This window comes from Salmo salar, chromosome 15 (genome assembly GCF_965601325.2).
Source record: "Salmo salar chromosome 15, fSalSal1, whole genome shotgun sequence".
NCBI lineage: Eukaryota > Metazoa > Chordata > Actinopteri > Salmoniformes > Salmonidae > Salmo > Salmo salar.
Window position 1 is genome coordinate 91,869,424 of NC_138305.1, and position 23,823 is coordinate 91,893,246.

General features: G+C 42.9%; 2 protein-coding genes across 6 annotated transcripts; both read right to left on the reverse strand.

Moving 5' to 3' along the window:
- Window positions 1–1,497: 1,497 nt before the first annotated feature.
- Window positions 1,498–6,887, reverse strand: LOC106572477 (tubulin alpha chain). The gene is made up of 5 exons (XM_014146696.3): window positions 6,661–6,887; window positions 4,925–5,150; window positions 2,988–3,136; window positions 2,156–2,836; window positions 1,498–2,043 (listed from the first exon to the last, which is right to left on the reverse strand). The coding sequence occupies exons 1-5, from the start codon at window positions 6,661–6,663 to the stop codon at window positions 1,744–1,746; spliced, it is 1,359 nt and encodes a 452-aa protein (XP_014002171.1). The 5' UTR covers window positions 6,664–6,887; the 3' UTR covers window positions 1,498–1,743.
- A 1,765-nt stretch (window positions 6,888–8,652) lies between these two features.
- On the reverse strand, window positions 8,653–21,457 carry LOC106572478 (kelch-like protein 12). Of its 5 annotated transcripts, none has more exons than XR_006759292.2 (13): window positions 20,984–21,457; window positions 20,168–20,408; window positions 19,637–19,654; window positions 19,288–19,441; window positions 18,736–18,953; window positions 14,537–14,686; window positions 12,079–12,426; window positions 11,808–12,003; window positions 11,468–11,626; window positions 10,485–10,583; window positions 10,193–10,379; window positions 9,904–10,085; window positions 8,653–9,725 (listed from the first exon to the last, which is right to left on the reverse strand). XR_006759292.2 is itself a non-coding variant. In XM_045696237.2 (13 exons), the coding sequence occupies exons 2-13, from the start codon at window positions 20,348–20,350 to the stop codon at window positions 9,599–9,601; spliced, it is 1,713 nt and encodes a 570-aa protein (XP_045552193.1). In that variant the 5' UTR covers window positions 20,351–20,408; window positions 20,984–21,456; the 3' UTR covers window positions 8,653–9,598. The 5 variants fall into 5 exon arrangements, 4 of the variants coding, with proteins under 4 accessions (XP_045552193.1, XP_045552189.1, XP_014002172.1 ...); XM_045696237.2 differs by lacking the exon at window positions 9,904–10,085 and having other exon boundaries at window positions 12,079–12,185; window positions 12,312–12,426; window positions 20,984–21,456; XM_045696233.2 differs by lacking the exon at window positions 9,904–10,085.
- Between the last annotated feature and the right edge of the window lie 2,366 nt (window positions 21,458–23,823).

The window sequence follows — 23,823 nt, forward strand, 5'->3', positions numbered from 1 at the left end:
CCATCACTTCATGTTTCAGCATGATAATGCACGGCCCCGTGTCGCAAGGATCTGTTCACAATTCCTGGAAGCTGAAAATGTCCCTGTTCTTCCATGGCCTGCATACTCACCAGATAAAGTATGTAACCCATTGAGCATGTTTGGGATGCTCTGGACCAATGTGTACAACAGCGTGTTCCAGTTCCCGCCAATATCCAGCAACTTCGCAAAGCCGTTGAAAAGGAGTGGGACAACATTCCACAGGCCACAATCAACAGCCTGGTAAACTCTATCGAATGAGATGTTGTGCTGCATGAGGCAAATTGTGGTCACACCAGATACTGACTGGTTTTCTGATCCTTGCCCCTACCTTTTTTTTTAACTCTCTGTGACCAACAGATGCCTATCTGCATTCCCAGTCATGTGAAATCCATAGATGGGGCCTAATTAATTTATTTCAATTGACTGATTTCCTTATATGAACTGTGACACAATAACATCTTTGAAATTGTTGCATGTTGGTTTATATTTTTGTTCTGTGTAGCTGAAACGAGCCACTTAAGATTTCCCACATGGCCGTTCTGGACTTCTGCCACATCAAAGCGTGCACACGGTTTTCGTGACGTTGTCAGCAAACCCATCTATAGTATTCTCTCAAATTATACTCCTCGCGTCCTCTCTCCTCGTCTCCTTCTCCAATGGGTTTTGAGAAGGAGACGAGGGAGGCCGGCAGGGATATGCATTGAGATCTTCCCATTGTTTACTACCGCGGATGGATATTTTCAGGTGACTCCACCACTGCCGGAACTTGTTCTTTAAATAGCCCCGATGGAGTATTTTGATTGGATGTGGCCACTGAGTGGGCGAGCACTGAGGGGTTTGTAATCATGCATGATACATTGTAACAGTTTTGAGGCTAGTCACAAATTATAACGTTAGCGATCTTCGGTACACTAGCGGTTATGGGGTGACCCTGTGACAACAATTTTGGACCCCCTTGTGGGCCCCCTAAATGTGGAGTATGAAATCATTTCTACACAACTAATTTTTGCTATCGTTATTTTTTTACATCCGTTATTAGACAGTGGCAACGATGATGATTATGAACATGGTCTTTTGCCTGCTAATGCCTGCAATGCAGTGAAGAAATCGATGACAACAATAACGTCTAATGTAACTGGCCCCCCTAACAGTACAACTGGCCCTCAGTTGAAATTGTCTAGAACCGCCACTCCTTCAGTAGGCTATGCGCTCCACGGTAATGATCCATAGACCAGTAGCAACAGTCATCAGCTCACCGAATGCAACCAGCAATGGGTTACTGTTTATTATAAACTCATAATATACTGTTAGTAAACTAAATATAATCCCTTAATAAATTATTACTGAAACAGAACATGTCACCAGAATGTGGGTGAGGTTATACACTCTACTCCAGGTTGAGCCTGGCCCAGCTGTAACATGTTCTTCATCATGAATTTCAATTAAATATGCAGAGAAAAAACATCTTGCTCAATATTGTACACAGTCGGACTTTATTCAGAAGCTGAAAGCCATTGCGATGGCAAAACATGGCACTTTGGAATTGACACATTAACAGGGCGTTATTAAACAAGTGTATTTGGCTGTCCATACATTTTTTACAACTTGTTTCGGTTCAGGGCTTGGAGATACAACAATGAATTGTTACAAATAGAAAGAATACATAGAAGACGGAATAATACATTTTTAATAGACAGGTAGGACATCATGGTTCTTCGGTTCTTAATATTCCTCACCCGCTTCATCATCATCAGATTCTGTGCTTGTTCTACCCAGCTCTTCATAATCTTTCTCCAGACAAGCCAGGTCTTCTCTGGCCTCAGAGAACTCTCCCTCCTCCATGCCCTCACCTACATACCAGTGCACAAAGGCACGTTTGGCATACATGAGGTCAAACTTGTGGTCCAAACGGGCCCAGGCTTCAGCAATGGCAGTGGTGTTGCTCAGCATGCACACAGCCCTCTGGACTTTAGCTAGATCACCTCCAGGTACGGCAGTTGGGGGCTGATAGTTGATCCCAACCTGATTAGATAGAATAAGAAAAATAAATCAATTACCCCTTAGACTGAGAACGAAATATAGTACTTATCTATTGCAATATAAACCATATGCGGGAAGCAATTATGTTCCTTACCTTGAAACCGGTGGGGCACCATTCCACAAACTGGATGGAACGTTTGGTCTTGATATTTTGAATGGCAGCATTCACATCTTTGGGCACCACATCTCCACGGTACAGCATACAGCAGGCCATGTACATGCCATGGCGAGGGTCACACTTGACCATCTGATTGGATGGCTCGAAACAGGCAGTGGTGATCTCAGAGACGGTCAGCTGCTCATGGTAAGCCTTCTCAGCGGAAATGATGGGCGCGTAAGTGACCAGGGGGAAATGAATGCGAGGGAATGGGACTAAATTGGTCTGGAACTCTGTGAGGTCAACATTCAATGCACCATCAAAGCGTAGGGAGGCAGTGATGGAGGAAACGATCTGACCGATCAATCTGTTGAGATTGGTGTAGGATGGACGCTCAACGTCCAGGTTGCGGCGACAGATGTCATAGATGGCCTCATTGTCCACCATGAAGGCACAGTCGGAGTGATCCAGGGTGGTGTGGGTGGTCAGAATGGAATTATATGGCTCCACCACAGCTGTGGACACTTGGGGAGCTGGGTAGATGGCAAACTCCAGCTTGGACTTCTTGCCGTAGTCAACTGACAGGCGCTCCATCAGCAGAGAGGTGAAACCAGAGCCGGTGCCTCCTCCGAAGCTGTGGAAGATGAGGAATCCTTGCAGCCCTGTGCACTGGTCAGTCTAGGGAGAAAAACTATTGATCAACACTAGGGATGCACAATATATTGGCCTTAGCCAATATATTTTATATTAGCCTATATTATTAATATATTACGACTCAAATCCTTCCTTTGACTGTATGACAAAGATCAGGTCTTAATTTGATACTTACCATTTTACGGATACGCTCCAGGACCCCGTCAATGATCTCCTTCCCCACGGTGTAGTGTCCACGGGCGTAGTTATTGGCTGCATCCTCCTTTCCAGAGATGAGCTGCTCAGGATGGTAGAGCTGCCTGTACATCCCAGTCCTGACCTCATCTGGGGGGGAAAACAATTACTCTTCAACAAATATAGGACATCAACAGGAAATGTCACCTGAATTACCACAATTGTTGATTTGTTCTTGATTCCCAGTCCTGTGCTCAGATTATTTTGTAGTCTATAAAGCTGTACTTTGCACCTTCCAGCAGTGTAATGTAGATGCACAATTTTCAGTGGTGTAAAGTAACTAAGTAAAAATACTTTGAAGTACTACTTAAGTAGTTTTTTGGGGTATCTGTACTTTACCTTGCTATTTCTATTTTTGACTACTTTTACTTTCACTCCTCTGCATCCTAAAAGAAATATGTACTTTTTACTCCTGATACATTTTCCTTGACACCTAAAAGTACTCATTACATTTCGAATGCTCAGGCAGGACAACAATATGGTCCAATTCACGTACCTATCAATATAACAGGTAGTCATCCCTTCTGCCTCTGATCTAACGGACTCACTATATCAATATAGCATGTTCTCATCCCTTCTGCCTCTGATCTAACGGACTCACTATATCAATATAGCATGTTCTCATCCCTTCTGCCTCATATCTATCAAACTCACTATATCAATATAGCATGTTCTCATCCCTTCTGCCTCTGATCTAAAAAACTCACTAAATCAATATAATACGTTTGTAAATTACGTCTGAGTGTTGGAGTGTGCCTCTGGCTGTCCGTTATTTAAAAGAAACAAGAAAAGTATGACAATTGTGTACTTTTTCCACCACTGACAATTTTAACAATCAGGATTTCTAGTATTTATTAATGTGCCATAGTAACACTTGTAGACGTGTTACAGTGGAGTTAGTGTTTTGATTAATGCACACTACTTACCATATACTGTAGCTTATCAGCAGCCCCACCATATTATGTAACATGACTTTAATTATTTATCACTTGGCAAGGGCTACTGCAGCCAACTTGTCTGTACTTTGGAGCAGCATATGCTGTGTGTGGGCTTTCTTTATTCATTCATTTTATTTGTTGTTGGCCCAGTTGTTATTGTTGTGAACGTTTTGGGTGTGTATCATTAACAAACATTTAACTTATTCAACATTTTAAGATGCACAATGCAGAAATCATTCCGCCATTTCCTGGTTGCTAAAATTCAAATAGTTGGCCTAATTTCAGTTTATGTGACAAAACAAGCAAGTATAGTGTAGATAATCATTGTACCATCTAAACCGCTGTGAAATATATTTTCCATAAGTAAAAATATTGTATTTTCAGCTGTTTGAAACTGGTGTACAAAACCGAAAATAAATGACGCAAAAACGAAACTTAAAAATGGGAAGCATAGAAATGCCGCACATGCAACAGATCTACCGCTTCTTAGACTTGCGTTCAATGAGAATGACAGATCTATAACTCCCATTTTTATGTTCATTTTGTTCGGTCGCCCAAAAAGTTACATATTGCAGCTTTAACTTAAACTTTCTTTTCATCTTTGTATCAATATTATACACCACCACTTACCAATTACAGCTGGCTAGGTCCACAAACACAGCACTTTCTACAAGCTTTCCTGAGTCACACTCACTGAAGAAAGTGTAAAAATGGGTCATCACCGCCACCACCAATGGTCTTGTCGTTTTGAATACCATGCTCCATCCAGCACAGGTCCCCGCCCGCATGAATTCATTCCCAATTAGCACTCCTGTCTGGCCCATGAGGATGGATATGCATTTACACTACACATGTGTAATCACACACACACACGAAACATGGATGATGGATGGCGAGAAAGAGGACAATAAAACAAAAGGTTACAATTGACTTTGCTTACCAACCACCGTTGGCTCCAGGTCCACAAATATGGCCCTGGGAACATGGCGGCCAGAACTTCCGGTGTGGAAAAAGGTGTTGAAGGGGTCAGTCCGGGAATTAGGCCCCTGGTCCTCTTCATTGAACACGCCGTCAGGCCCCACACCGTGTTCCAAGCAGAAGAGTTCCCAGCATGCATTGCCTGTCTGAACGCCTGCCTGGCCCACGTGGATGGAGATACACTCTCTCTGTTGGCCAAAAACAACACCATGACTACTTTCTGTTCTTCAAACAGTCTGTCTGAAGTGGAAAATACACAAACAGCAAAGCCCATTTTACCCAGATACTGTAAATCTGACTATATCAACACACAACAGTACAAGGAATTAAAGTATGCTGACATGTAGGATTTATTAATAACAACATTCCTGTATGTTATGTTTTCTAATTGTGCTGGTTGTTACAGCTCAGTAAGCACAGTCATAACTGAAGAGGGCTGAATTAAATGTTGATCGAAAAGGGCAAACCAGAAATAGATCAATCCAGGGAAAAATCTACATGTATCCATTACCACATGGTTCAAGTCATTAAAGGTGATGCCAAAAGTAGAGAGCAATACAGTGGCTCCAAATTTAAAGTAACCGTGTCATTCTAAATAATGATCCTAAAGGTCCTGAACTCAAATAAGGTCAAAGGATTTATTCCTTTGATGGTCAGTTTCCCACACACAAATTGACCCTAGTGCTGGACTAAACTCAGGGGGATTTTTTTTGTCCAGGACTAGGCTTAATCTCTCTGGGAAACTGTACCAAAGTGTTTATAAAAAATCTGCCAGACACATGTTTCATCATGTCCAGATTTGTAGTCTTGGCTTTGGATCCCAGGGGGAGGGGATTCTAGGTTTTCAACAAGGTGGTAATCAACTGACATTTGAAAAGCAAGTGGCATCTGTAAAATGTAAGACTAAAATGCTGTGTAATAACACATTGTCACAAAGAAAAATAGAACTCCTAAATCGTGAATAGAAAGTAAATTATTATATGAGGATGACACGAAAGGGGCTTCGCATGCTTGTTGTACTTTGAATGGCTGATTCTTGAGAAAGCAAATGGCCTCTCTTTGGTAATCATGCATTGGCCCATAGACTGTACATCAGCCTACATTTTCCTTTATGTACACAATTGGTATAGGAAGATAGTGTATCACGACATTGCTTTCCTAGACTCTTGCCTAAACATAGGTAAAGTAGGCTAATATTTTAACAAAATAATTTGCCATTTGAAGGTTAAAAACTTCATGAAAGTTTGTCAAGCATGTGACCCAACCAACTGCGTCTGCCCCATACCACCCACCTATCGGCTTCTTCACCAAGGCTCAACAGATTCCTAGGATTCCTCTCTTGCAGCCACAGTATGCATTCCCGCACATACTGTATTACATTGTTATAATAACGTAGTAACAAACGATACACTTTACTATAAACGGATACATTCAAACGGAATGGATAGAGGGTAGGACCAGGTTGAGGTTATGGACATAAGGCAATAAAGAGCTGAATGTTTTACATTTTTCAAAGGAAACATCTCAAATCGTCGAGTAAAGGTTGGTCTAAATGTTCAGACTGCGTGAACATTACATTTGCCAATGAGGATTGCAAATATTAATAATAACACCGAAATGGGGAAAATTTACTTCCCGTATTTAGGATTTCAATGCAAAAAGTTAAAAATTAAGAAGTTATGTAAATTGCGCACATACCATTTCCCCCTGTCAAGTTTCAGATGATTGAAGACGCGTAAAAACGGTTGAAATGTTTTATTCTCAACATACAGTAAAGGCGCAAACACTTTTGCTCCAGCTCCGTCGACAAAGACGAGTTACGTGTCTCCGCCAACACAGCAATGTCATGCACCAGTTGAATGCGAGGGGTGATTTTATAGCCTGGGTCTGCGCTGCACACCGCCCACACACTACTGAAATACCTGAGCACTCTAGTCGAATTGTCATTGGATCCCATTAGTGATGATGTAGATATGACATTTAAAAAAATGTGATGTTAGTGAACAACACTCAACATTATTTTAATATATGTGATTTGGTTCATACTCCATCTACAGTACCAAAAGTTTGGAGACACCTACTCATTCAATAGTTTTTCTTTAAGAACAGCTCAAATAAGCAAAGAGAAATGACAGTCCGTCATTACTTTAAGACATGAAGGTCAGTCAATGCGGAACATTTCAAGAACTTTGAATGTTTCTTCAAGTGCATTTGCAAAAACCATCAAGCGCTATGATGAAACTGGCTCTCATGAGGATCGCCAATGGAAAAGAAGACCCAGAATTTACTCTGCTGCAGAGGATAAGTTCATTAGTTACCAGTGTAACAGTGTAGGTTCCGTCCCTCTCTTCGCCCCAACCCGGGCTCGAACCAGGGACCCTTGCACACATCAAGAACTGACACCCCACGAAGCATCGTTACCCATCGCACCACAAAAGCCGCGCCCTTGCAACGCAAGGGGAAACCCTACTTCCAAGTCCCAGAGCGAGTGACGTCACCGATTGAAACGCTATTAGTGCGCACCACCGCTAACTAACTAGCCATTTCACATCGTTTACACCAGCCTCAGAAATTGCATCCCAAATAAATGCTTCACAGAGTTCAAATAACAGACATATCTCAACATCAACATGCGTGAATCAGGCCTTCATGGTCGAATTGCTTAAGAAAAAAAACACTACTAAAGGACACCTGCTTAGGTGGTGACAAGGTCTGTGATTTATTTAGAATTCAAGGCACACCTAACCAGCACGGCATTCTGCAGCGATACGACATCCCATCTGGTTTGTGCTTAGTGGGACTAACATTTGTTTTTCAATAGGACAATGACCCAACACACCTCCACAATCATCTGACCTCAACCCAATTGAGATGGTTTGGGATGAGTGAAGGAAAAGCAGCCAACAAGTGCTCAGCATATGTGGGAACTCCTTCAAGACTGTTGGGCTTCCGAGTGGTGCAGCAGTCTAAGGCACTGCATCTCAGTGCTAGAGGTGTCACAACAGACACTGGTTCAATTCCAGGCTGTATCACAGTTGGACGTGATTGGGAGTCACATAGGGTGGCGCAAAATTGCCCCAGCATTGTCTGGGTTAGTGTTTGGCCGGAGTAGGATGACATTGTAAATAACAATTTGTTCTTAAATGACTTGCCTAGTTTAAATATATATTTTTTATTTTACTTTTTTGGTTACTACAGGATTCCAAATGTGTTATTTCATAGTTTTGAAGTCTTCACTATTATAGAAAATAGTCAAAATAAAGCAAAACCTTTGAATGAGTAGGTATGTCCAAACTTTTGACTGGTACTGCACATGTAGATATTGTTGGAAATTTGGGGGGGGTGGAGGGGGGGGTCCGTCACTAAGCACTTATCAAGGATCACAAGACCACCCCCTCTTTTGGGAAACGCATCCCTGCCCCTCCGAACATCCTCCCACACCCGATATGACACTACTTATGGGACTTCCACTTCTGACATCAATGCAGCTAGCTTGGTGATTAGCCCAACCAGGACTCAAACCCGGGTCCCTGTCAGTGTGACAGTCAGTCCAACAACTTAGCCATTAAACCAAGAGGTCCGAAACCCTTGACAAATTCACTAGGCTTTTACTAGAGGTCACAACAGTTCACTTCAACATCGAATTCTGCATTGCATTACAGTAATAACTGAAAACAAATATAACAGTGATACATTATCACAATGTTTATTCACTTTTTCAAGTAACAACAAAAGACTCCTCAGGATTTTGTACTTGCCCTGGACAATAGAAGTCAAGTCATTTTGCTTGTCCAAACAAATCCACTATGGACAAACGCATGCACCACACGCACATCTTCAGCGGAGTCAGTTGCAGGGGACAGAGATTTTGACAACACGACAGAAACAGCAAAAGAGCAAGGAATCATCTGCAGTCCACAATACAATTATGGTGCTTTCTCTAAAATGTCATTCATTTGAATATCTTTGATACATTGAAAATAATGACTGTCAGGTAAATATGACAGTTCTTCAATAAGTGATTTGTTTCTAAAAGCGCTTTATACAGAATTACAAAATCTACAAAGGGTTTACTGTCTGACTGAAAACCTGGCAAATGCTAAATAATCATCATACTTGATGGCATGACAACAATCACAGTCCTAATGAGGCATCATGGATGTTCAGTTCAATGTGGGCCACAAGGGCATAAGGCATATAGCAGCAGAAAACTGGAGTCTCTTGTTTCTTCTGCTCATAACAGAAGTAGAGAAATATATTGCACTTTAAAAGATGAGTCAAAAAACTCACAGGTAACCACGGCAACAGCTACCACTAAAAGTGTGTCATGCGACCGAGTGGGTTGGGATGGATGTCTTCTTGGAAGCAACAACTGTTGATGAAGAGACTGAAACAACTCGAATCACTGTTGTACACCCACTGTCTCTTATCACACAGAAGTAACTAAGCTCAGATGAGAAAGTCTGATGAATAGAATCAAGAAACTTCCGGGAGGACATATAGCACACTGGCCTCCAAGTGAATAATCCCTCTGTCGCTCCATAGTAGTGGCACGTAAATATCAGATTCAAGTTCAGGACTAGATGACTGTACTCCTCCGCTTCACCCGACCTTTGAGGTTGTTCTGAGGTAAATCTCACTTCTCTCGGAGGACACACACTCCTGCATCACAGCGCTGTGTGGCCATGGAGGTGACCACCTCCCAGCTGTCAATAACAGGGTCATAACACTCGATACTGCTCAGAAGGGAGTTTCCATCATACCTAGAGAAGACAAAAGAGTACAGGGGAGGATGAACAATACATCATATGGCTGTGTTCAATGACATAAGTCGCATGCTTATAATCGAAAACTGGACCATAAGAGGAGGTTGCATTCATGATTCAGATTTATTACAATGTTATCTAAGCAAGAATAATATAAATCAATTAAGCGTCATACATAATGTATATTAATGATCCCTTCAGTATCTCTTAATACTGAAGTCGGGTGCAGAGCCGTGGTCGAGTGATAACACTCCCGGCTCTATGCACAACTCTTAACCGGAGACGGGTTCAATCCCTGTGTCCTCCCTTCACTCTGAATCTCCTCTTCACCTGTCTCCCTCATTGTTTCTCATCTGTCTGTCATTAAAAGCAATAAACATATGAAAGGAAAGTGAATTTACACTTTCCTAATTAAAAAAAGATATATATTAAATTCTGAGCAGGGTTGGGATGTTTAGGCTTACCCAGCTATGGCGTAAAGTCGTCCCCGGAGGACGGTAGCTCCTACGTAGCAGCGGGGAGTGGTCATACTGGCTACCGTGGTCCAATAGTCAGTCCTAATGTTGTAAACCTCCACCGAGTCGAGGTGCGCTGTTCCATCGAAGCCTCCCACCACATAGATGTGGTCATTGAGCAAGGCTACACCGGCCCCTGTAACAAAGAGTATAGGCCCTTCAGACATACTAACCATAGCCATATGTAGAGAGAGCCATACTGTATATAATCTATACAGCCCTCATACTCTGGAGTACTCACCTGAGCGTTTGGTGGCCATGGGGGTAACATTCGTCCAATGACCTGTGTGAGGGTCATACCGCTCCACTGAATTGAGGATATTCAATCCGTCGTACCCACCTGCAATAAATTACATACACTACATGACCAAAAGCATGTGGACACCTGCTCGTCAAACATATCATTCCAAAATCATGGGCATTAATATGGTGTTGGTCCCCCTTTGCTGCTATAACAGCCTCCAATCTTCTGGGAAGGCCTTCCACTAGACGTTGGAACATTGGTGCGGGGACTTGCTTCTATTCAGCCACAAGAGCATTAGTGAGGTTGGGCACTGATTTTGGGCGATTAGGCCTGGCTCGCAGTCAGAGTTCCAATTCATCCCAAAGGTGTTCGATGGGGTTGAGGTCAGCCCAGTCAATTTCTTCCACACCGATCTCAACAAATCATTTCTGTATGGACCTCGCTTTGTGCACGGTGGTATTGTCATGCTGAAACAGGAAAAGGCCTTCCCCAAACTGTTGCCACAAAGTTGGAAGCACAGAATTGTTTAGAATGTCATTGTATGCTGTAGCTTTAAGATTTCACTTCACTACAAGTAAGGGGCCTAGCCCAAACCATGAAAAACAGCCCCAGACCATTATTACTCCTACATCAAATTTTACATACGGCACTATGCATTCGATCTTGCGTTCTCCTGGCATCCGTCAAACCCAGATTTGTCCGTCGGATTGCCAGATGGTGAAGCGTGATTCATCACTCCAGAGAATGCATTTCCACTAAGCTTGTCCAATGTCTGTTGTGATTGCATGACTGTGTGCTTGATGTTATACACCTGTCAGCAACGGGTGTAGCTGAAATAGCTGAATCCACCAATTTGATGGGGTGTCCACATAGTGTAGATCCTTACTAAGGTCAGTGGGGGGGGAAAAAACAGGGAGATATTTTAAATATTTATACACCAACACCATTACAAACTTAAACCAAACATCTTTAATACCCACCAAGACAGTATATAAGTCCACTAGCAACCACCAGGCCAGCCCCTTCCCTGGCTGTCTGCATGTCCCCCAGCATGCTCCACTGGTCAATATTGGGGTCATATCGTTCCATGCTGGTGTGACGGCGGCTACCGTCAAAGCCTCCAGCAACATAGATCATATCTGTAGGCAGAAAAGTGAGAAAAGAAATGTAAGGGAATGTTCCATCAACTTTTTGAAAGTCTGCATTAGAAAACACTTGCAGGGTTTTGTTACACCTGAGGTCAGTCAAACTCACTTCAGTGCTATTTGTTTTTGTAAACCCCATGACAATGAGGGCTGTCAATCAGAGAAGATCCTCTACCTCCGAGTGTTGTCGCCCCGGCAAGGCCACGCCGTACATTCATAGTGGCGACGGTGTACCAGACACCATCCTCGTCTGCCGTGTAGTCCAAGCACTCCACCGAGCTAAGCCGCGATCGACCATCGTAGCCGCCAATCACATACACACGGTCATTGAGGGACACGGTAGCTACATAACGCCTTTTCCGAGCAATGTTCTGTAAAAACATGCTTGGGATAAGTTAACCATGATCAGAGAGCCAAAATATGTCATTTAAAAAAATTATACTTACAGGTAAAAAGCTCCACTCCTGAGTTTTAGGATCATACTTCTCAACGATATCTATAGGGGATTGTTGACTGCCGAATCCTCCAATAACCAACAGGACCTCCTTGGCACCTTGGAAGAGCAACATGGTAATCACTTTTTCCACATGAATAAGGTAGTAACTTCCACTAAGCTTGTCTTGTATCCCTATAATTAGGACAAGAAAATCAATCCAAAAAATGGAGGTCAGTACTGTACCTAATCTGGCTTGGGTGCGTGGCCCCTGCATCTCACTCCTCAGCTCTGGTCTAAGGTGGAATTTCTTGGCCTCATCCACAAGGTCTCGACAGGGAAGACTGCATCGAATGAGGGGCTGGAACACGTCAATATATACAGTACTTTATCAAGACAGTAATAACACCTCTGCTCAACACTTGAGGCCTGTTTCCCAGACACACACCATAAATCATTCTCAATGGAGAATTTCCATTGAAAGTGGATTTCAAATCAAATGTTATTTGTCACATGCGCCGAATACAACAGGTGTAGACCTTGCAGTGAAATGCTTACTTACAAGCCCTTAATAACCAACAATGCAGTTTTAAGAAAATACCTAAAATACCTAAAATTAAAGAGCAGCAGTAAATAACAATAGCGGGGCTATATACAGGGGGTACCGGTACAGAGTCAATGTGTCAATGTGCGGGGTCACCGGTGTCGAGGTAATTGAGGTAATTATGTACATGCAGGTAGGGTTATTAAAGTGGCTATGCATAGATAATAACAGAGAGCAGCGTGGGGGGGGGGGGGGGGGGTGCAAATAATCTGGGTAGCCATTTGACTAGCTGTTGAGGAGTCTTATGGCTTGGGGGGTAGAAGCTGTTTAGAAGCCTCTTGGACCTAGACTTGGCGCTCCGGTACCGCTTGCCGTGCGGAGCAGAGAGAACAGTCTATGACTAGGGTGGCTGGAGTCTTTGACAATTTTTAGGGTCTTCCTCTGACACTGGACAATGCTAGTTTGTTGGTGATGTGGATGCCAGGAACTTGAAGCTCTCAACCTGCTCCACTACAGCCCCGTTGATGAGAATGGGGGCGTGCTCAGTCCTCCTTTTCCTGTAGTCCACAATCATCTCCTTTGTCGTGATCACGTTGAGGGAGAGATTGTTGTCCTTGCACCACACGGTCAGGTCTCTGACCTCCTCCCTATAGGCTGTCTCATCGTTATTGGTGATCAGGCCTACCACTGTTGTGTCATCAACAAACTTAATGATGGTGTTGGAGTTGTGCCTGGCCATGCAGTCATGAGTGAACAGGGAGTACAGGAGGGGACTGAGCACGCACCCCTGAGGGGCCCCTGTGTTGAGGATCAGCGTGGCGGATGTGTTGTAACCTACCCTTACCACCTGAGGGCGGACCGTCAGGAAGTCTAGGATCCAATTGCAGAGGGAGGTGTTTAGTCCCAAGGTCCTTAGCTTAGTGATGAGCTTTAAGGGAATATGGTGTTGAACGCTGAGATGTAGTCAATGAAAAGCATTCTCCCATAGGTGTTCCTTTTGTCCAGGTGGGAAAGGGCAGTGTGGAGTGCAGTAGAGATTGCATCATCTGTGGATCTGTTGGTGCGGTATGCAAATTCGAGTGGGTCTCGGGTTTCTGGGATAATGGTGTTGATGTGATCCATGACCAGCCTTTCAAAGCATTTCATGGCTATAGACGCGAGTGCTACGGGCCGGTAGTCATTTAGGCAGGTTGCCTTAGTGTTCTTGGGCACAGGGACTATGGTGGTCTGCTTGAAACATGTTAGTATTACAGACTCAGACAGGGAGAGGTTGAAAATGTCAGCTCACATCGGCTGCGGAGAGCGTGATCACACAGTCATCCGGAACAGCGGATGCTCTCATGCATGTTTCAGTGTTACTTGCCACAAAACAAGCATAGAAGTTATTTAGCTCGTCTGGTAGGCTCGTGTCACTGGGCAGCTCTCGGCTGTGCTTCCCTTTGTAGTCCGTAATAGTTTGCAAGCCCTGCCACATCCGACGAGTGTCGGAGCCGGTGTAGTACAATTCAATCTTAATCCTGTATTGACGCTTTGCCTATTTCAGGGTTCGTCGGAGGGCATAGAGGGATTTCTTATAAGCTTCCGGGTTAGAGTCCCGCTCCTTGAAAGCGGCAGCTCTACCCTTTAGCTCAGTGCGAATGTTGCCTGTAATCCATGGCTTCTGGTTGGGGTATGTCACTGGTGCTTCCTGCTTTAATTTTTGCTTGCAAGCAGGAATCAGGAGGATAGAGTTATGGTCAGATTTGTCAGATGGAGGGCAAGGGAGAGCGTTGTATGCGTCTGTGTGTGGAGTAAAGGTGGTCTAGGACTATGCTTAATTCATGTCGGGGAAACTGGCTGTTGATGTATTAACACAAATCCATTATAGGAAGGCCTAGACAAGAAAACTGCTTACATCATGTGACCGTGTGTGGTCTAGCTGCCTCACCTCTGAGTCGATGACATCTGTGATATAGCGCGGAGTGAGCAAAGGCATCCGCACATGCTCCAGCATCTCCGATAAATACAGCTCCCTCTCTTTCCTATTGTGTTTAACCCAATTCAACACTGCCTCAAATACAGGCTCCTCTGAGTCCACCTGCAAACAGAGACAACATGTATTCACAACCACACACCTTGACAACAACAAGCTTGTTGTAATAACGGAAATACCAAAGTATAACTACTCAAGGCCTAAAATGCATTCACACTGATTTCTCCAAATGACAGATCAACTTCACTTCAAGAGGAATAAGTCAAAGTGACAGTTTTAATTAATGATGTAGATACAGTCAACTAAGACAAATGGTTACAAAAAGAACAGGAAATTGTGCCTCTGACTTAACTACAGTGCCTTGCAAAAGTATTCACCTCCATTGGCATTTTCCTATTTTGTTGCATTACAACCTGTAATTTAAATTGATTTTATTTGGATTTCATGTAATGGACATACACAAAATAGTCCAAATTGGTGAAATGAAAAAAATAAAAAGGGAAAAATGGTGCATGTTTTTGCCCCCTTTGCTATGAAGCCCCTAAATAAGATCTGTTGCAACCAATTACCTTCAGAAGTCACATAATTAGTTAAATAAAGTCCACCTGTGCGCAATTTAAGTGTCACATGATCTCATATATATATATATGCAACACCACTAAGCAAGGGGCACCACCAAGCAAGCGGCACTATGAAGACCAAGGAGCACTATGAAGATCAAGGAGCTCTCCAAACAGGTCAGGGACAAAGTTGTGGAGAAGTACAGATCGGGGTTGGGTTATAACATTTTACATTTTAGTCATTTAGCAGATGCTCTTATCCAGAGCGACTTACAGTAGTGGAAAAACTGCAACAAACAAAATATCCAAAACTTTGAACATCCCACAGAGCACCATTAAATCCATTATTAAAAAAATGGAAAGAATACGGCACCACAACAAACCTGTCAAGAGAGGGCCACCCACCAAAACTCACAGACCAGGCAAGGAGGGCATTAATCAGAGAGGCAACAAAGAAACCAAAGATAACCCTGAAGGAGCTGTGAAGCTCCACAGCGGAGATTGGAGTATCTGTCCATAGGACCACTTTAAACCGTACACTCCACAGAGCTGGGCTTTATGGAAGAGTGGCCAGAAAAAAGCCATTGCTTAAAGAAAAAAAATAAGCAAACACGTTTGGTGTTCGCCAAAAGGCATGTGAGAGACTCCCCAAACATATGGAAGTCGGCACTCTGGTCAGATAAGACTTACATTTAGTTTTTTCTACTGTGTCATTGACTTGTTTATTGTGTTATTGGCTTGTTTATTGTTTATTCCATGTGTAACTCTGTTGTTGTCTGTGTCACACTGCTTTGCTTTATCTTGGCCAGGTCGCAGTTGTAAATGAGAACTTGTTCTCAACTAGCCTACCTGGTTAAATATTTATTTTTTTAGCATTTTGCCAATCAATGAAAACACTCTGTCTGGCGCAAACCCAACACCTCTCATCACCCCGAGAACACCATCCCCCCCAAGCATTGATGGTGGCAGCGTCATGCTGTGGGGATGTTTTTCCATCGGCAGAGACTGAGAAACTGGTCAGAATTGATGGATGGCGCTAAATACAGGGTAATTCTTGAGGGAAACCTGTTTCAGTCTTCCAGAGATTTGAGACTGGGACGGAGGTTCACCTTCCAGCAGGACAATGACCCTAAGCATACTGCTAAAGCGACACTCGAGTGGTTTAAGGGGAAACATTTAAATGTCTTGGAATGGCCTAGTCAAAGCCCAGACTTCAATCCAATTGTGGAATCTGTGGTATGACTTAAAGATTGCTGTACACCAGCGGAACCCATCCAACCTGAAGGAGCTGGAGCAGGTTTGCCTTGAAGAATGGGCAAAAATCCAAGTGGCTACATGTGCCAAGCGTATACAGACATACCCCAAGAGACTTGCAGCTGTAATTGCTGCCAAAGGTGGCTCTACAAAGTATTGACTTTGGGGGGGTGAATAGTTATGCATGCTCAAGTTTAGTTTTTTTGTCTTGTTTGTTTCACAATAAAACATATTTTGCATCTTCAAAGTGGTAGGCATGGTGTGTAAATCAAATGATACAAACCCCCCAAAAATCTATTTTAATTCCAAGTTGTAAGGCAACAAAATAGGAAAAATGCCACGGGGGGTGAATACTTTCGCAAGCCACCTTAAGTGTATATTACACACATTTTGATCACGAAAATCGTGACAAGCAAAATTCCTTTGAATGAATTGGTAAACTATAAATCAAGTCCCATGGTTACAATTATGTTTTTATACAGCAAGATATGCGCTGTGCGGTTAAACACAGGAATTTCCAGAGCACAAAGGCATACTTAAATCAGATTCTTTTCTCCATAATTTCTGAGCCAGGTAAATCTGCAAAGGGGGGCCCCATTCATAGAGATTACTGCAGGTCTACACTTGCACCTTTTATTTCTACTTCAGGTTTTTGAAGGACAGTTTGAGACTTGTGAAAAGTATCCCCGAGCATTCAAAGATAACCGCGAATAGAGATAAGACATGCACCTGAGGCACCTGTGTGCTCTCTGAATTCACAAATAAATTCAGTACACTATTCGACTTTGGTAACACTTTACATCAATCTGCTCTTATATCTGTGTAGTAACACCATAATTACACTAGTAACATTGTAATAACATATTGTTACTTAGTACTTAAATAATTGTAGTTTAATTGCATAGAAATGTAGTTGTAATTACAAAATCGCAACTCCATTAATATGCAATTACAAGGCTACCTAATGTAGACCTACAATGAAACAACGATTATTACTATCGTATTTACAGCATTACGACAAATATACTGCTAAAAAAAATAAAGGGAACACTTAAACAACACAATCTAGATCTGAATGAAATAAATAATCTTATTAAATACTTTTTTCTTTACATAGTTGAATGTGCTGACAAAATCACACAAAAATAATCAATGGAAATCCAATGTATCAACCCATGGAGGTCTGGATTTGGAGTCACACTCCAAATTAAAGTGGAAAACCACACTACAGGCTGATCCAACTTTGATGTAATGTCCTTAAAACAAGTCAAAATGAGGCTCAGTAGTGTGTGTGGCCTCCACGTGCCTGTATGACCTCCCTACAACGCCTGGGCATGCTCCTGATGAGGTGGCGGATGGTCTCCTGAGGGATCTCCTCCCAGACCTGGACTAAAGCATCCGCCAACTCCTGGACAGTCTGTGGTGCAACGTGGCGTTGGTGGATGGAGCGAGACATGATGTCCCAGATGTACTCAATTGGATTCAGGTCTGGGGAACGGGCGGGCCAGTCCATAGCATCAATGCCTTCCTCTTGCAGGAACTGCTGACACACTCCAGCCACATGAGGTCTAGCATTGCCTTGCATTAGGAGGAACCCAGGGCCAACCGCACCAGCATATGGTCTCACAAGGGGTCTGAGGATCTCATCTCGGTACCTAATGGCAGTCAGGCTACCTCTGGCGAGCACATGGAGTCTGTTTCTGACCGTTTGAGCAGACACATGCACATTTGTGGCCTGCTGGAGGTCATTTTGCAGGGCTCTGGCAGTGCTTCTCCTGCTCCTCCTTGCACAAAGGCGGAGGTAGCGGTCCTGCTGCTGGGTTGTTGCCCTCCTACGGCCTCCTCCACGTCCCCTGATGTACTGGCCTGTCTCCTGGTAGCGCCTCCATGCTCTGGACACTACGCTGACAGACACAGCAAACCTTATTGTCACAGCTTGCATTGATGTGCCATCCTGGATGAGCTGCACTACCTGAGCCACTTGTGTGGGTTGTAGACTCTGTCTCATGCTACCACTAGAGTGAAAGCACCGCCAGCATTCAAAAGTGACCAAAACATCAGCCAGGAAGCATAGGAACTGAGAAGTGGTCTGTGGTCCCCACCTGCAGAACCACTCCTTTATTGGGGGTGTCTTGCTAATTGCCTATAATTTCCACCTGTTGTCTATTCCATTTGCACAACAGAATGTGAAATTTATTGTCAATCAGTATTGCTTCCTAAGTGGACAGTTTTGATTTCACAGAAGTGTGATTGACTTGGAGTTACATTGTGTTGTTTAAGTGTTCCCTTTATTTTTTTGAGCAGTGTATAATAATACCTCACCAAATCCACTTTGCTTACCTGGATTTCATCACATTTAACTAGTTTTTCAACCTCGTTCTGGCTGAGCAGCATAAACTCCTCATGTTGAACCACCTCAGGGAAGTGCTTCTGGGAGAAGAGTTCAGCGGCCTGCATCAGGTCAAGGCAATTGTGGGTCTCAGCAAAGTCACGAATGCCCAGGCAATTTGTGGGATCAAGCTGACTATCCAGAAAGTCACAACAAGCTCTTTTAACTCCTGAGGAATACAAAGAAACATATACACACATTATGTGAGTGCAGTACGTTCATTTGTAAAATAATGTTGAAGTATTTAATTTACTAGTCTGTCTCAAGTAAAAACTTCTTGACATAAATTAACAATGTTTCCACTATATTAGCAATACAATATAGCCAGTCATATTGCACAAACCTAATAAGGGAAGATGATGGGTGTGCATTTCCTTTTACAAAAGAGCAGATTTAGATTTAACTGACATACCGTTAGTTCCACAGAGTAAATACAGTGGATGTACAGTAAAGTGCAATGGTTTCCAATGGTTCTCATATTATCTTTAGATTTCTCAACTTACCTTTGAGCTGCAGCAGACAGGCAGCAGGAAGCAGTTCCTGGACATTTTCCACTGTGACCAAAACAGTCTCTGTGTAAACAAAGTCCAGCAGGATCTCCATGGTGGACGCAGTCAACCCCTGAATGTCTACAAAGGATTTCCCTTTCTCTGACAACTGCAAAAGCACAACGGCAAAGACAGACACATCAATTTAAATTACTGATTAGTAGTTGCTCTCGCCAGACACAGGGCACTCCGCACTCATTGCAAAAAACATAGGCCTACTGATTCCTTGTGTTTACTATTTGTCATACTTGTGTAGGCAGCTGTGGATTATAGTCAGCTTTGTTAGTAAAAGAGCAATGCTCACCTGGGAATTCTTAGAGAGCTAAAAATTTTAAAGGAAAGAGAAACTAGGTCAACCAAGCTACAAAGAAATAATTAGCGTTGGACTATTTCTGCTATGCACTTCCATTGCTGTTTCGTGTTTGGGAATAGCCTAATATTTTAGGTAGGGCTATATGATCCATTCACGTTTTTATTAAGCTATAAATAACCAGATGGCAGTCACACTGAAAGACATATTGCTCAAGGAAATAAATATCAGTTTAATTTTTGCCTACAAAAATCTTAGCTGGGTTCTAAGCACAAGGGATATGTAGAAACTCTTTTGGGCATTGTCAACCTCTGAACCAGTCAAACAACTATTACCTGTCTCTTTCAGCATAAAGAGAGAACCACCAGCAAACTTATTTATAAAGTTATTATCGCTGATGATCAGTCATCATTGGTCTTTTGTGGAAGTGCTCTCTCATATGTGTCTATCTAGGCCTAAATTAACTCTAGTCTTGTGCTTATTTTTTATTTAATTTAACCATTATTTAAATAGGCTTACAGTTACCTCGCTGGTGAACATGGCGCAGAAGTAGTCACTGCAGGCTGCCAGGACAATGCGGTGTACAGGAAAGTCAGTATTCTCCACTCTCAAAGTGATGTCACAGAGTGTGTTGCTCTTACGAAGTGAGTTCATGGCATTGAGGATGGTTTTGGCATGGGAGTTGGTCATGATGTCTTTGGGAGCCATTGTACTGTACTTGACAAAAAGTTCCACAAGTTTCAAGAATCTCAACGTGCTGCAATATCTGGCAAAAAGACAAAAGCGTTAACATAGTTTGGAGGCAAAGTGCAAAGAGATGATAAATTATATGGGACCTCAACCACTGATGTTCGCAGCTGCTCACTGTGCAGGCAAAATACATGAATGTACATTTATTACAGTGAACAACAACGATATAACTAGATCTATTAAAAATCTAGAAATAACTGCCCTGTCCCACACAGATGACCTGGGTTCAAATCCAGTTGGTTGCATTGGTGCCTTGACCTGGATTCACGCAGCTAGTGACTTTCCATTGTTTTGGCTAAACTGGCATATGTCCAACTTGAGCTGAATTAGTTTTACTTTAGCCAACGACTTTAAACAAGATGTCACCTTATAACTAAAAATATTTAACCATCGGCTGGTTATGAAAAGGCCAACTAGCCGCGGCTAACCCTAGCTAATTAACTAGCTAGCTGCGAGTTATGCTAGCTGGCTAGTTACATTTCAAATATTCACAAACTATGAGTAAAAGGTTTGAACGAAAGTGACAGGCAAACTATCAAACAAGCAACACGAATGGCACACCCAGTATCAATCAATAAAAACACTACCCACCACCTAGCTAGATAGCATTAGCAAGCAGACCAGCTAGCCAGCTTGTTTGCTAGCTAACTCCACTGGCACAAGACTAGTCCAGACGTCCTAGTCACATTGGAGGATGCCAAATGTGATCCATGGTAGCGTGTGATTTCCTGCAATAGTGTGGGCTATTGCTCATTCGTTTTTCTAATTACTGACGTAAGCTAGCGGAAACAAAATATTAATTTCAAGGATGCCGCAACAACTGTATCAAGCTAGCCAGCTATCCGCAGTCAGTGTAGCTTTAGACAAAAACACTATACGTCACATACGTGCGCACACCTCGAATGTGCATTTTTAACTATTTAAAGTAAACTCTGAACCAATGCAAACAAACCCTCAAACACTGAGAATTAAAACAATAGGAAAACGTTTTTCCTTATTCACAAATTAAGCTAAGGGTTTTACTGTTGTGACAGCCTGCTTGAAATAGGTGCGCTCGATTTAGACCACCGGGGGCACCGACTCGGATAGGTGGGGTTTCGACCTTTATGAATGGTGCCAAAAGTGCAACATCGTGCACCTCATTTGATTTATTCTTTTTAAAATTATTTTTACGTTTCAAGATTATATTTTGTCCCAGGGATAGTTTGATTGTGATACAAATATTTGTAAATTAACTTGTGGATATACATTTCTGACATATTGGCAGATTGAGCCATGCACGTTTGCTCATCCATTTGACACAGTAAACTACCATTTACAAAATGTAATATACGTTTGTGAATCCTGTTATATATTCTATTCAGAAACCAAGGTGTATGTTTGTCAATCTTGGCCCGATAGACCCATAGCATAGACGTTTTAGGCACCACCCCGTTATTGGACTGGATTTGTTAGCCTCATTCCTGACAGTTCAGTAATCTATTTTACTAGATAGGTAGGGCAATGTCAAGAAATTAGGGCGGGGATTAGAGCCCCCCAAGGAGGAAATCCCATTAACCTGAGCCGCGGTACACCAGCTCCCCACTGACACGAAATTATAAACCCCGCCTATTTCTATTATGTATCTTCTTAAAATATGATTTTAAACCTAACATTAACCTTAAAACGAACCTCAACCACACTGCTAACCCTATGGCTAACACTAAATTAAGACCAGAAAGCTATTTTTAGTTTTTTACAATATAGCCAATTTTGATTTTGTGGCTGCGCTATCTAGTGGAAACCCAGTACACCGGTGCCCAGGAAAAACGTGACGTGACCAGGGAAAATAGGTGAAGGAGCAGCGCCCTCTCAAATCGAACAGTAATCTGCGCTTTCGGTCATGTTGCCAACAAGGCAGCATGTTGCATCGTCCAGAAATATACAACATCTCTTCTCCATAAAATACACTACATGACCAAAAGTATGTGGACACCAGCTCGTCTAACATCTCATTCCAAAATCATGGGCATTAATATGGAGTTGGTCCCCCCCTTTGCTGCTATAACAGCCTCCACTCTTCTGGGAAGGCTTTCCACTAGATGTTGGAACATTGCTGCGGGCAGTGGCGGTTTTAGCTTGTATGGCTCCCTGGGCGAACCCCTCCTTCAGCGCCCCCAACAAGAACAAAAAACAGCACTATTCTGCTCTAAATGTAATTTTTATTCAGACATTTGGAACAACACAAATAAATAATCATAACATTTACAACTATATAAATATATACAAACATAAGACTCATAAATATAAAAAAGAAGTAACAAAGACAAATAGAAACAAATTGTAGTATATAAATACAAATAAAAAGGGATTTGAATTATTACACTATTACCCTATTGCTAACAAAAAACAAACTACACGTGCAAATGAGCGATGGAAAACCGATCGCACAAATATCACCATTCGGCATCTTTTTTTGTTTGTTGTGCGGGCGCCCCATGCCACTGGCTGTGGGGACTTGCTTCTAATCAGCCACAAGAGCATTAGTGAGGTCGAGCACTGATGTTGGCCGATTAGGACTGGCTCGCAGTCGCCGTTCCAATTCATCCCAAAGGTGTTCGATGGGGTTGAGGTCAGGGCTCGGTGCAGGCCAGTCAAGTTCTTCCAGACCGATCTCAACAAACCATTTCTGTATAGACCTCGCTTTGTGCACGGGGGCACTGTCATGCTGAAACAGGAAAGGACCTTCCCCAAACTGTTGCCACAAAGTTGGAAGTGCAGAATCATCTAGATTCTACAATGTAATTTTATGCTGTAGCGTTAAGATTTCCTTCACTGGAAATAAGGGGCCTGCCCGAACCATGAAAAACATCCCCAGACAATTATTCCTCTTCCACCAAACTTCACAGTTGGCACTATGCAATGGCGGCAAGCTTTACACCACTACAGCCAACGCTTGGCATTGCGTATGGTGATCTTAGGCTTGTGTGCAGCTGCTCCGCCATGGAAACCCATTTCATGAAGTACCCAACAAACAGTTATTGTGCTGACATTGTCACACCCTGATCTGTTTCACCTGTCCTTGTGATTGTCTCCACCCCCCTCCAGGTGTCGCCCATCTTCCCCATTATCCCCTGTGTATTTATACCGGTGTTCTCTGTTTGTCAAGTCAATCAGCGATTTTGGTCTCAGCTCATGCTTGTCCCAGTCGCTCTTTTTCTCGCGCTCCTGGTTTTGACCCGTGCCTGTCCTGACTCTGACCACTCTGCCGACCTGTACCTTTGCCCCACCTCTGGATTGTTGACCTCTGCCTGCCTACTGTCTGGTACTGTTGCCCCATCTCTGGTTTACTGACCCCTGCCTGCCTTGACCTGTCTATTGCTTGCCCCTGTTGGAATATTAAACCATTGTCAATTCGTCGCATCTGGGTCTTACCTTGATTCCTGATAGAC

Bases quoted from the DNA above. Each gene is read 5' to 3' on its own strand.
- LOC106572477 (XM_014146696.3), bottom strand. The intron at 3,137-4,924 runs GTAAGCAAAGTC...TTTCCCCCCCAG, and splicing joins CCTGGAGCCAACGGTGGTTG to ATGAGGTCAGGACTGGGATG. The intron at 2,044-2,155 runs GTAAGGAACATA...CTATCTAATCAG, and splicing joins GGTGCCCCACCGGTTTCAAG to GTTGGGATCAACTATCAGCC.
- LOC106572478 (XM_045696233.2), bottom strand. From the start codon at position 20,350: ATGGCTCCCAAAGACATCATGACCAACTCCCATGCCAAAACCATCCTC. The intron at 10,584-11,467 runs GTGGGTATTAAA...AATTTATTGCAG, and splicing joins TGGACTTATATACTGTCTTG to GTGGGTACGACGGATTGAAT. The intron at 10,380-10,484 runs GTGAGTACTCCA...TCTTTGTTACAG, and splicing joins CATGGCCACCAAACGCTCAG to GGGCCGGTGTAGCCTTGCTC.